Below are 12340 nucleotides of genomic sequence, written 5' to 3' on the forward strand. Positions count from 1 at the left end.
ACATGAAATTTTTATTTGATTCGGTTCTTATAAATTATCAACACAATTATTGATATAATTAACATCATTTTATGTTTATATATTGCATGAACAAATAATTATATTTATCCAATATCAAAATAAATCGATGTATTTATTTCTTTAAATGTATATGATTAAATCAAAATTAAAGGTTCAAGTATACATTTGAACCACAATTAGAGTTTCATGTGTATAATTGCACTAAATTAAAGTTCATGTATACAATTGCACATTAAATCGAAGTTCATGTATAATTTTGAGATTTATCACAATAAAAATATATGAAATTATTAAATATTAAATATTAAATTAAAATAATATAAATATTTAGAAAAAAAATTAAAAAAAATAATACGGTGGGCCTAGGCTTGGGCAAAACTTTAAGCTCATATTTCGGGTCGGGCTGGGGCAAGCATAAATTGTGTTAATATTATGCTTAAGCCTGACCCGAACCTGGCTCAATCCGACACGTGAATAGGTCTATACCCCATCTTCCACAACTAATATTAATGGTAAGAACACATCTTAATTTGTCAATCTCGATATCAAGTAAATTAGTTCCTTTTAAAAAAATTGGAATAATTTAATCGTGTCAATTTCAAAAGTGAGTTGATAACAACATTAATGTTTTTTCATCAATTGTAATCATTTCGATTGATATAATAATAAATTTAGTCCTCGATGTTTATGTATTATGTGTAAATATTGTGGGCTAAATTTGTTAAATAAATAACAAATTGACAAACTGTGTAAACTTTGAGTCTTGAATCATTATTATACCAAGTAAAAAATGGTTAAAATATGCCATACGTCTATGCACTCTTCATCTATTTTGTGTAGATAGTGCAAGCTAAATTTGTTAAATTAATAACAATTTGACAAAATGTGTAAACTTTGAGTGCTAAATTTGTTATTATACTAATAAAATGGTTTAAATATGCCATAAGTTCTTGTACTCTTCAGAAATTTGAAATTAAAATCCCTTTATTTTTATTTTTAGTAATTTAGTCCCACTACTTTTCGATTTCAAAATTTAAGTCTAATTGTTAAACCTTTTAAAATTATTTTGTTAAATTGATTTATTACAATGTAATTTTTTAGTTATATTGTTATCAAGTGAGTTTTTTTTCAACCATTTTAACAAAAAATGTTAACAATTGGACTTGGATTTTGAAATTTGAAAATAGATAAACTAAATCTCCGAAATAAAATTCCAAATCTATGAAGAGTACAGGGACCTATGGCACATTTTAACCATAAAAAATATACAATTGATGAAAAACTTTAACTCTGTGAGTAATTGTCCTTAGTCGCTTACATTCAAAACTAAAATGGATTAAATTGCTCTGTTTTTTTTTCTAGAGACCATTTTACTAAATATCAAAATTAAAAGGGACTAAAAAAAGTCATTTTACCAATATTAATACATGTATCAATAGCTAGACATTGCATGCATGGACCCCCCTCAAGAGAGAACAATAAGCAAAGCAGTATTTCTACTATGAAACTGAGTTGGTATGAAGTAAAATATGGTCTGTCTGTTGGAGGGGTCAACTGAAATCCAATTCTTTGCACAAATGGCTAAACCAAAGTTCCAAAAGTAAAGAAAAAATAATATATATATATATATATAATATGAAGGATTAAATTGAAAATATTTGTATTATAAAGACAAGCACATGGGGGTTGGTCATAGTTATAAAAGTGAAGCAAGAATTCAAAAAAGAAAGTGTGTGCCCCAATAGAAAGAAAGGCAGACAAAGGCCATGTCCATGTCCATGTCCATGATCGTGATACTCTCACTGCATTGCCGAACCAGAAAGACCACCACCATTAATGAAGGAATCTCTCTCTCTGGGATAGACAGTCAGCAATATTAATAGCCAAGGGGGTAACTAGTCAGACCTGTTTTTAGAAATTGGATGTGCTATTCAATCCTATTTGGATTCAAATTCACCAACTTGATTAATTTTAATTGAGTTTGCCTTCACTTGATTTAGTTTATCTAATACCAACGTGAAATCGCCTTAAACAAAAAAATGGTTTCAAATTCAAAATGACTTAAAGTTGAAATAACACGAAAAAATAATCAGAAATTATTTTAACTCGGTACTAGTACATGCCATTAAGTATTGGGAGGGTCTACTTAAAATTTTCAAAAAAAATCAAGGGGTGTAATTAGATTTTTCAAATTTCCAAGGCTTACTAAGAAGTTCTAAAAAATTTGAGATTTAATTAAAATTTTAAAAATAATTCTGGAGGACTAATGAGAATTTTCAGAAAAATTTTGAAAAAAATTAAAAGCATAATGAAAATTTGACAGATAAACCTAAATAACTCGAATCCAAAATAATATAAATTTAAAATAAGTTGAAACCAAAACCAAAATAGTTGGAAGACCTTGCTCCTCTAATTTGCAATAGTTTTGTTATAATAATTTGGATTCCCGCTTATCCATATGCACATAGTCATGGCGCGTACAATTATTTGATTTTTGCTCACGTGATACAGGAGGATGAATTAATATATATGTATATGGGACCAATATGTAGGTACTAATATCGATGTGTTTCAGATTTATCAAATATTATAATTTATACCTTAATTACATACACATTCAATTTTAATTACTGAAATGCCATTAACCATTTCTCTCTCCATATAAACACAAAAATTGCTTTCAAATTTCCGAATAAATTAGCAAAAAATGCAAAAAACAAAATGAATAGATCGACTTTTGACATATTTATTAGAATAGAATTTGGAGAGAAAAAGTGAAAATGCGTCCAGCTCAATCGATACTTTCTTAAGGTTATCGATATTTTTGACTACGCAATAAAAAACGCATCCCACTGGACACGTTTGCTTGCAAAGTATACTAAAAACACGTCCAACTATCCAAAATCGGTCTATTTCGATAAATATGACAAAAATCGACCTGTTCATTCAATTTTTTTAAAAACGGCATTTTTGACTAATTTAGCCCAAATTTCCCATTAGTTTCACTTTATAAATATATATATCAAACAATCATCTCTAGTATTATACAATAAAAAATTATAATCAACCATAATGCAAATAAATAATGTATAATAAAATCAATTAATTATTTAGAATACCCAAAGATGAAAAAGGTGCAAGCTGTGTATTGCGTCATTGATAATCAATCAAAGAATTAAATATAGCAAAGCAACATAAATAAATTCGAAAACAAGAAACAATTAGATATTTACATTCTATGAAAAAACCATAATATATGGTCTTCTGCTATACATCATAGTTTGCATAATCATAAAATACAAACAACTTCATGTGTGAACTTTGAATATATAACCTTCATTATCAAGGCTATATCTCATTGTTCAAGTTAATCCAAACTTAACCCTAATTATGGTCCAACATGTCAAAATGTTATATCTATACATGGCCTACGTTGCTCCTTTGCCCGAACATGAGTATGAGGGTATGACCCTCCAAACATCCTCTAAAAACATGAAAAAAAAAGCCACTTTAAGAAAGATAGATTGTACCTGTACCCGAGACTCATTCGTACATACCATCTTCTGTAAAGCAGGATTATGCATTATTCTATGTTAAGAGGTTAGCATAGGCATCGTCCTGAAGCATTCTGGTGAAACTCGGAAACCAGAAGGTATACCCTTTGGCTTGTAATAGTAAAATCGAAAATGAATTATAGCTCACAAGTAGGCCAACCAACAAGCATACAAGCATGGTTACAATCAAAACATGTTACTGATTACGACTCGAATTGCGTAGCTTCATTAGTTCGTCTCTTAACATTGCTGCAAGAAGTTGATTCATAATGTAAGACGCTAAGGGGATGCTAGACAGAACGGAAAAGTGGAAGGATGGAAAGAGGGTGAAAAAGTGAAAAGAAAATCGATATTGAGTGTGATCATTAGGAAAGAAAATAGAAATCACAACCATTTTCCATCCCATGAATAAATAAATAAAATCATTCCAATTTGGAACAAGAAGAGTAGATAAAACGTGAGATGTAAGTTAAATGTACAAAATTATGAATTCATTTTCTTTCCTCTCGTTTCTCAACTCTACTGAGCATTGAATGGAAAAAAAAGAATACATTTTTCTTTCCATTTTCCAACTTTCCTATCGAGCAAATCAATATAAAGAAAATATATATATATTTCTAGGTTTCTACTTTTCCACTCCAATTTTCCATACTTCCAATTTTTTTTCCACCTAGCAAAGCCTAAGATGAAACAAAAATATATAATTGAACAAAGAAGGTATATTCTATAATCTTTATTTTGGTTGGAAGATTATATTCTATGTTCTTATTACCTGCATCATTGTACCTTTCTTCTTCAACAGCTAAATTCATATTCCTCACCAGATCAAGCTCCTCTGTTAATAAATCCGGACCCTCCATAGCGCTGGAAATACACAACCGTGCTTAGAGTTAATATAAACCAACCGGACTTTACGAAAAACACCAAATGTAGCACACACAACATACCTGTCAAGCACTACATCGTAAGTAGGCGTTGTATCGCGCACTCTGCCCATCCCGAAGCCAATTCTAATAGCATCTTCCAAGACAATTTGTTTACTTACATAGATCGGAGCCTGCATATAGAAAACACCAATTAGAAGCTGCGAAGAGGCAAACGGTTGAAGTGAATACATTATTGAACCTCGTAAAAACGAGTCATTTGACATTGACATAGAGAGACAGATTGCAAATTGAAAATACCGGACCAACCTACTTAAATTGAAACGGCAGTAGGAATCACAACAGAATAAGACTAAAATGCAAGCAATTGCCCTTTCGTATTGCAAAAGATCGGTTCATTGTAATTTCCAAGTACATACCTTGCATCTATGAGCCACATTGATGGCATCCGAGGGCCGTGCATCTACACTTATCACATCATTTTCTCCCGGCTATAAACACAAAAACAATAACTGAATCAGGCTCCTTTATCGAACGAATAAAGAACGACAATGCAATCTTTTAAGTTCTAATCACCTTGCTAAAATACAACTTTGCAAAGTAAGTATTGACAACTCTTTCTGTAATTCTCACCATTTTAACCTGAAATGAAACACAATTATAAATCAATGAAAAGAGACATTACACAATAACATCACTAAGTTTGTAAGAGAAACTAGTAATTGGTTCACAATTGAGAACATCGAAGCGTCTCGAAACCATTTGACTCGATTATACCCTTTCTTATTTTACAAAATTTCTTACTTATTTCCACTAAATCCAACCATTCAAAAGAGTTTTTTAATAGACATTATACGTAAAGAAACAATTAAACCAAGAAACTGATAAAATCTAGGAAAATTTCAGCATGAAAAAAAAAACCAACTTCATACTTCATATCCAAGCTTCTCCACAACATTTTTAACAAGATGGAACTGATCTGGACATTCCTGCAAAAAACCCAAATTTATTTCAAGATATTAACATAAAGATAACAAAAATCAGATGTTAAAAGAAAAATAGTAACAAGCTAAGAAATATTACCCCATTATCATCTCCCCAAAAGGAAGCTATAAGTTTTTCAACAGCAAATTCCCCTAGCATCAGCAGATTAATAAGTACTATTAAACAAAACAACAGATCCAAAATAAAGTGAGAAATATTGTTGATTTTCTTGTACATATATACCTACAATAATGGGTAACAAGAAATCCCCATCACAAGAAATCTTGAGAAAAATAGTTGGAGTAGGGAAACGACTAAGAAAAGATTGTCCAATAGAAGCAATTTTAGCCCTCGATATAGGATGCTGTTCTCTCCTCGATGATTGCCATTTAATTTCTTCTGTAATTCCTTGCCTTAACATCCGATAGTGCGAAACAGTTTCTACACCAAATTCAACAAAAAATTTCCCCCAAAATTATTAAAATTCAACCAAATTCAAAACACTATGTGTGTGTATATATATATATATATATATATATATATATATATAACAAAAACAAAGACGAGTCGAAACCTGAAACGAGAAGAGAAGCTTCGAGGAACTGAAGATCTTTATCATCGTCTTCGTTGAATTGGGGATCGAAGCTACCACTACGGATCGAGTGGCAAGAAACCGGCCGGAGTTTCGCCGGGAAATGTAAACGGATTGAAGAAGAACGAATCGACGGGAAAGAAAATGCCGGGATGGTGGGATAAGTAGTAGCATTTGATTTATGGGAGAAAACCCAGAAAGTGGAGAATGTACGGTAGCAAAGTTGAGCTCCGAGCATTGTATACGAGAGATAAAAGGGAAAGGAACTGATTGGGGTTTGGATTTGGAGTTTAATTTGAAGAACAAGTTAACCAATGAAAATGACAATAAAAAAAGTTAGTTGGAATTCGGAGAACAGAGTGGGGAAACACCGACCCGACAACATATGTACACGTGTTCAATTTATCTTAAGCTTTGACGTGGAAAGCTAAGCTTTAAGCATGTTTTAATCCCTTGTTAGTTTTTAATTTAATCCCTCGTGTTTGCCGTGGAAGCGGTTTAGGACGTTGTTCGCTAGAGAAATGTCATTTTGTAAAAATAATGATATGGAAGATATCGAATAAATACTTTACAAAAATAATTCTTGCGTAGTTTATATTTTGGTCCTCTAACTTTAAAAAGTTATAAAATTGTCACTAAATTATTCAAAAAATTTTATTTTAAGTCATTGGGTTGATAATTTTTTTTTAAGTTCGTCTAGTGAGCTCTAAATAACGATTTGACGATCAATACAGTGAATACCTTTCAACGAGTAGAAGAACATACCTTAGATCCAAGTTGATTTGATGGTCAATGTTGAAGATTGGAGAAAAAAAAGTTGTTTAAGTTTTAGTTTGTAGATTTGCAACGTTCAAAAGTTTTTTCATGAACAAAAGCTAAATTGTAGAAGAAAATGAGGAGGGAACCTTTCAGTTGGTGGAAGAAGTGTAAACAAAGAATGTCATACAACAACGATTTTAAGTGCAACAATTTCGAATAATTTAGTTAATATTTTGTAGCATTTTGAAGCTGAGTGACTAAAACGTAAACTTATAATAAATTAATGACATTAGATGTATTTTATCCATAAGTTTTTTATCTGTGTTTTTTAAGTGCAACTAAAAATATGAATGTCACCTTTTTAACAAGTAGATATTATCTTCAATTGAGATTTTATCTTCATATTTTGATAAGAATTTAGGTATTTGAGGTGACGAGTTCACATCATGAGATTGAACCATACGTGGTGTACAATTACTTAGGGTAGACAAATATACATTTCCTATGGTTGCATTTTAACCCATGCCACTTAAATGATAACAATGAACACTTGATCAAGTTGATCTAAGCTAAATTAAGTGGTAACATTATTGGGGTTCAAACTTCACCATAAGCAAAGATAAGTGACCGTGCAAAATTTATCTCGACAAGACATTCCTCTTTGAATCCACCACTTTAAGAATTTGAACTCTCTCAAAATCGAGAGACAAAACTTCAATTAAAGACAATATCAACTCATTGAGGAATCCATAGCTCCCAACAAAAAATATTTCAAAAACTTCTCTAAAAGATTCGGCCTCCCCTCAACAAGACTCAAGAAATGTATAAATCTATGAGATCTTAAACACTTGGTTTGTCCATGTTAGCTCGTTTACCAATCAAAGAACCAAACCACCTAGCAAAGCACATAGCTATCAAGACTTGACAACTTGACAGAAAACAACCCCGAAAAAACAACAAACTGGTCATTGAGCAAATCAAATAAACCAACAAGAAGAGCAACCCGAAACACAAGCTCCAGCACTCTCAAAGCTCACAATGTCTCCAAGCTCTATCCATCACCAAAAAGACATCAACAAAATGTATATATAACATGGTGTATACTTTTAGAGAAATGGAAAGTGACAAAAGGTATATATTAATCATTGATTTGATAAAATTTCTTAATAATATGATTACATCTGACAAGCTGACCAATATGTAGCAATTGGGTGCAAGAAGCAAACAAAAACATTCTTCCTATAAGTGAACTACCGGTTGTATCATCAGCACCTAGTTTCACAACAACCTGAATGAATGCGGTTAAATTGATCATCTTTCATTGCTTCTTGGCTTGGGAAGCTGCTTCAATATCTTGATCAATTCATATGTTCTCATGTCTCGACCCAAGTAAAGGCAAAGATCGAGCGGTGTTAAACCATCCTGAAACATGTAAAAGAATAGATGCATCAACAGAACAGCCAAGGAAAAATTAAGACAAATATTATGAAGCGACAGCAGTCTAAAATTACAGTATCACTCTATACCTTGTTTTTTAGCATCTTATTTGCCCCTCTAATTAGTAAAAGCTTCACCACATCGGTTCTTCTAGCTTGAACGGCGAGATGTAATGGTGTCCAACCATCCTAGACAGGCCAAAAGTTGAAACAAGTTAATTGCCAAAACAGAAAAGAATATCGAAAACAAACTCATAAAATCACAAACTAGGAAAAGTTAACCATACATTGTCTTGAAGGTTTATATCAACATTGTATAACAGAAGAAGTTTAATAGTAGGAGTCGATGCGGCATTAACAGCATAATGCATCAAGGTGGCTCCATCCTGTTTGCAGCACAAAACGAGTATGTTAATATTTACACAAAGCCACTCTCAGTCAGTAAAATAAGGTATACTGTCAAATTATCTCAAGCCCCCACCTCCCTTTCTTTCCTAACATGAACACATCAACAATGAATCAAAAAAATAGAAAATAATCACAATACAGTGGCAAATAAGGTTGTCACTGGGGAACCATTTAATAAACTAAAATTCCCATGAATTTCTAGAGTTTGCATATCTTACCTCATCACGAACAAATGGATTTGCCGATTCTCTTAAAAGATAGTTGGTAATGGCCTGCTTTTTTCCGATAATTGCCTTGTGAATTGCAGTCAAACCATTCTGCAACGAACATCAACAAACTCAAAAATCATGAAAAATTGGTAAAAATGTGAAGAAAGTCTCCCTATCTAATAGCATGTAATAGTTGACACAAGAGAGCAAAAGAAATAATTTACACAAGAATATAAAAGAGACCAAGATTTATTCTGTCAGCTAGAGAACATTTTAATACCTTGTCCACAGCATTGATGTCAACATTGTGTTTCAACAAAGCATCAACGAGGTAGAACTCTCCCGATGCAGCAAGAGTGTGAAGAGGCAACCATTTTCCCTATAGAAAGTTTCGGCAATATGATAAGGAAAATAGTCATTTCTCAAAAGTAAACATATATAATAATAGATACATTCAACCTTCATAGCAAATGAGATATTGTTGGTGAGCTAGGTATCAATGGCATTTTGTCATGGAATCTAGCATGTACAATGAGAAACCTTTCGGTTGTTGGTTCCCTATGGATAGCATGGGTGCAACCATATATGGTTAAAATGTCAAGACCAATGGCAGCTTCCTATTGCTTTGGGCAATAGTTGGAACACCTTCTACCGGCAGCAGATAGTAGCAGCTGTTCGGAATGCTATCAGACCAAGAGCCGACAAGGTGATATGGCACAAATTGGTCTGGTTTCATTTCAATGTTCCTAGGCACTCAAAAGGAGTCCAGGGACCAATTATGGTGATGTTCTTGGATTATGTGAGGTCCACAGACAGGTTGCATGGGCACATTCTAAAATTTTATGCATAGCAGAATTTTCGGAACATCAGAAGCTCAAGGCGAGTGATGTACCATAGAAGATCAAGGAGACAGTTGCAATGCACAGGGGCGCATATAAGGGAGGGAATGAAAATCCTGCAATTTAGTCCCTCAATGAATAAAGAAAATTTAAGTTATAAAATTGCATCCCCCCCCCCCCCCAATCCCCAAAATGAAAAAAATTCTGTTTAATCCCTTCGGAAATTATGAAATCAGAAATTAATAAATACAATTATATTTTGACCTCTTAAAAATTTATTATTCAATTCCAACCCACTAAAAAAATTTCTGGATTCGCCCATGGCAATGCATTTATGCACTCACAACAAAGTTAAAGTTGATAATATTAACACTGTCCTATGTTCAAAAAGAGGACTTTACTGTTTGAATTATAGCAGCTAGTTCGCTTATTTGGATAAATAGAATTACTACTTATCTAAAAAAAAGGTACTTGCCCCATGTCAACAGGAAGATGCATGATACAAGAGAATAATCCAATAAGATGAGAACAGAATTTGCTTAAACAATGAACTAAAGAAAGCCAAATTTAATCAATAATCAAGAGCTCTAAAAAACTTACAGAAGTAGCAGCTGCTAAATCAGGTACACGCCTATTCAACATAAGCTTTTCTTCCTTTGTAAACAATTTACGTGAGCCTATATATATACATATTCAAGCACATAAAGATTAATAAGAACATTATAAAGAAACCAAAAAGAAAAAAAGCTTAATTTACTAAATTACCTTGAGTATTTTTCTCGGCTAGCTGATAATTTCCACTGTTAAAAAACTCAGCAACATCATCGAACCCTTTACTGTAAACTGCCCACCTAGGATTCTTTGGAGCTACGCGCTCACTCGAAGATGGGATATTCACTGTATCCTCCATTGAATCTTCTTCGTTTTCCTTCTTGGGAAATGTCAATGGATTATCGAGAACCACGGGGTTCAACTGAGCTAATTTAGCTTCTTTATACTTCAAGTATTCTTGCGAATTCATGGTTCTAATAGGGACTAAACCTTGCTTCTTCTTCTCAACTCTACGCCCAAATTCCAACTGTTGCGCCATTTTTCGTCTTTCCTTCTTGGTTATATTCATCTCTTCTACCACATGGTTCCATTGCTCTGGAACTAAATTCTCTGCTTCAATTTCTTGTTTGTTCTTTTTTGGCTTCGTTTTAGCAAATCTTGTGGTGGTATTGGGATTGTCAAACATGGAGTCAGGTTGGAGATAAGGGTCTTCGAATGCACCGTCTTCGAAAACGAGACAATCACCGATGACGTGTTCTTCGTCATCACCGACGGCGGCGTTGTCTTGGGTTATGTAAGAAGAGAGAAAGGAAGGGGAAACGGAATGTAATTTTCGAGGGAAATACAAGTTGTGAGGGCGGGAAAGCTTAGGAGGAGGTGTAGAAAGACAGAGAAATGAAGTGGACGAGATTTTGGGGGTTGGGGGTTTTAGCAATGACGAAGGAGAAGGCAGTGACATAGCTTTTTGCTCTTTAGCTTAAAATCACCAATAAATTCAATTTTGTTTACACGAAGCTTATCGGGAAATGAGGCTAAAGAGACGATAATGATGATGGTCGATGATGGTGGATCGATCGGCTTCCTAGTTGGCCCATTAAACCATGCTTTTTAGATGATGATTCAGCCGGAAAGCCCATGCAATGCAAACCCAAACAACTCAGCCGCCCATCAGCCCAGACCAAAGGGCCGACATAAAATTCTAAAATTTTGAGGAGGTTGATGGTAAATATTTTATTTTACTGGGGCTTAAATTATATGATTAATATCTAAAAGGGATCAAAATTACAAAATTTTCATTTATTTAAAGGACTTAAAGTAAATAATTAATGCTTAAGAGGGACTCCTGATGATATTTTCCCATTTTGTCAAGGGGTCAAAATCCTTGCCTACGGAACACTCCAAAAGCATAAGTCACACCCCAAAAGCATAAGTCACACCCCAAACAAGGTGGTTATTAGTAAATAGCTTGCAAGTTATTCGAGTTTAATTTGATGCAATAATTATTGAGTTAAGTTAGAGCTCAAGCTACTCTAACTATAAGCCGAGAGGAATTTGATCTTAGTCTTGACTCAAACAGTTTGTGTGCCTTATTCAGTTTTTCATTTATAATATATATTTTGAATTTTTTTCATTACAAATTACGTTATTATCTTCAATATATTATTAATTTTACATTTAATTATCAAGTTATTATGAAAAAACAATTATTGAGTTCAAGCTTCAATACGTACGAACTTAATCGAGCTTGAACCAAGCTCAAAAATAAACATTTGATCGTACTCGAGCGAGTATTGAACTCTGTTCTTTTTCCAATTAAGTTTTATCTCAATTGGAACTATTACTATTATAATAATAATAAATATATATATATATATATATATATTCAATTTAAAGATTACGAAAAAGCTTTGAATAAATTATACATCACATAAAAATACCCGTTGTTTTAATATCAAAATATGTTACATATAAAAGATTGGATGATTTTTCCCATAAAATTCAACATATTTTTCTTTCAAAGTATGCTACACATATTGCAATATTAGTAGATTAAGTAAAAGGATAAGAATTTTCAAGTAAAAACAGAAATTTTAAATAAATAT

General features: G+C 32.6%; 2 protein-coding genes across 3 annotated transcripts; both read right to left on the reverse strand.

Annotated features, from left to right (window-relative positions):
• Positions 1-3228: 3228 nt before the first annotated feature.
• Positions 3229-6388, reverse strand: LOC105787427 (bifunctional nuclease 2). 2 transcript variants are annotated; one of them, XM_012613812.2, is made up of 9 exons: positions 6018-6384; positions 5687-5884; positions 5543-5595; positions 5392-5448; positions 5036-5101; positions 4879-4950; positions 4523-4632; positions 4348-4439; positions 3229-3824 (listed from the first exon to the last, which is right to left on the reverse strand). In XM_012613812.2, exons 1-9 carry the CDS (start codon positions 6271-6273, stop codon positions 3772-3774), a joined length of 957 nt encoding a protein of 318 aa, XP_012469266.1. In that variant the 5' UTR covers positions 6274-6384; the 3' UTR covers positions 3229-3771. The 2 variants fall into 2 exon arrangements, with proteins under 2 accessions (XP_012469266.1, XP_052480082.1); XM_052624122.1 differs by having other exon boundaries at positions 3229-4439; positions 6018-6388.
• Positions 6389-7916: 1528 nt separating this feature from the next.
• LOC128034899 (ankyrin repeat domain-containing protein, chloroplastic) lies at positions 7917-11262 on the reverse strand. The gene is made up of 7 exons (XM_052624131.1): positions 10452-11262; positions 10287-10363; positions 9128-9226; positions 8857-8955; positions 8518-8616; positions 8321-8419; positions 7917-8216 (listed from the first exon to the last, which is right to left on the reverse strand). Exons 1-7 carry the CDS (start codon positions 11194-11196, stop codon positions 8106-8108), a joined length of 1329 nt encoding a protein of 442 aa, XP_052480091.1. The 5' UTR covers positions 11197-11262; the 3' UTR covers positions 7917-8105.
• Positions 11263-12340: the final 1078 nt, after the last annotated feature.

Source organism: Gossypium raimondii, chromosome 2 (assembly GCF_025698545.1).
Source record: "Gossypium raimondii isolate GPD5lz chromosome 2, ASM2569854v1, whole genome shotgun sequence".
Lineage (NCBI taxonomy): Eukaryota > Viridiplantae > Streptophyta > Magnoliopsida > Malvales > Malvaceae > Gossypium > Gossypium raimondii.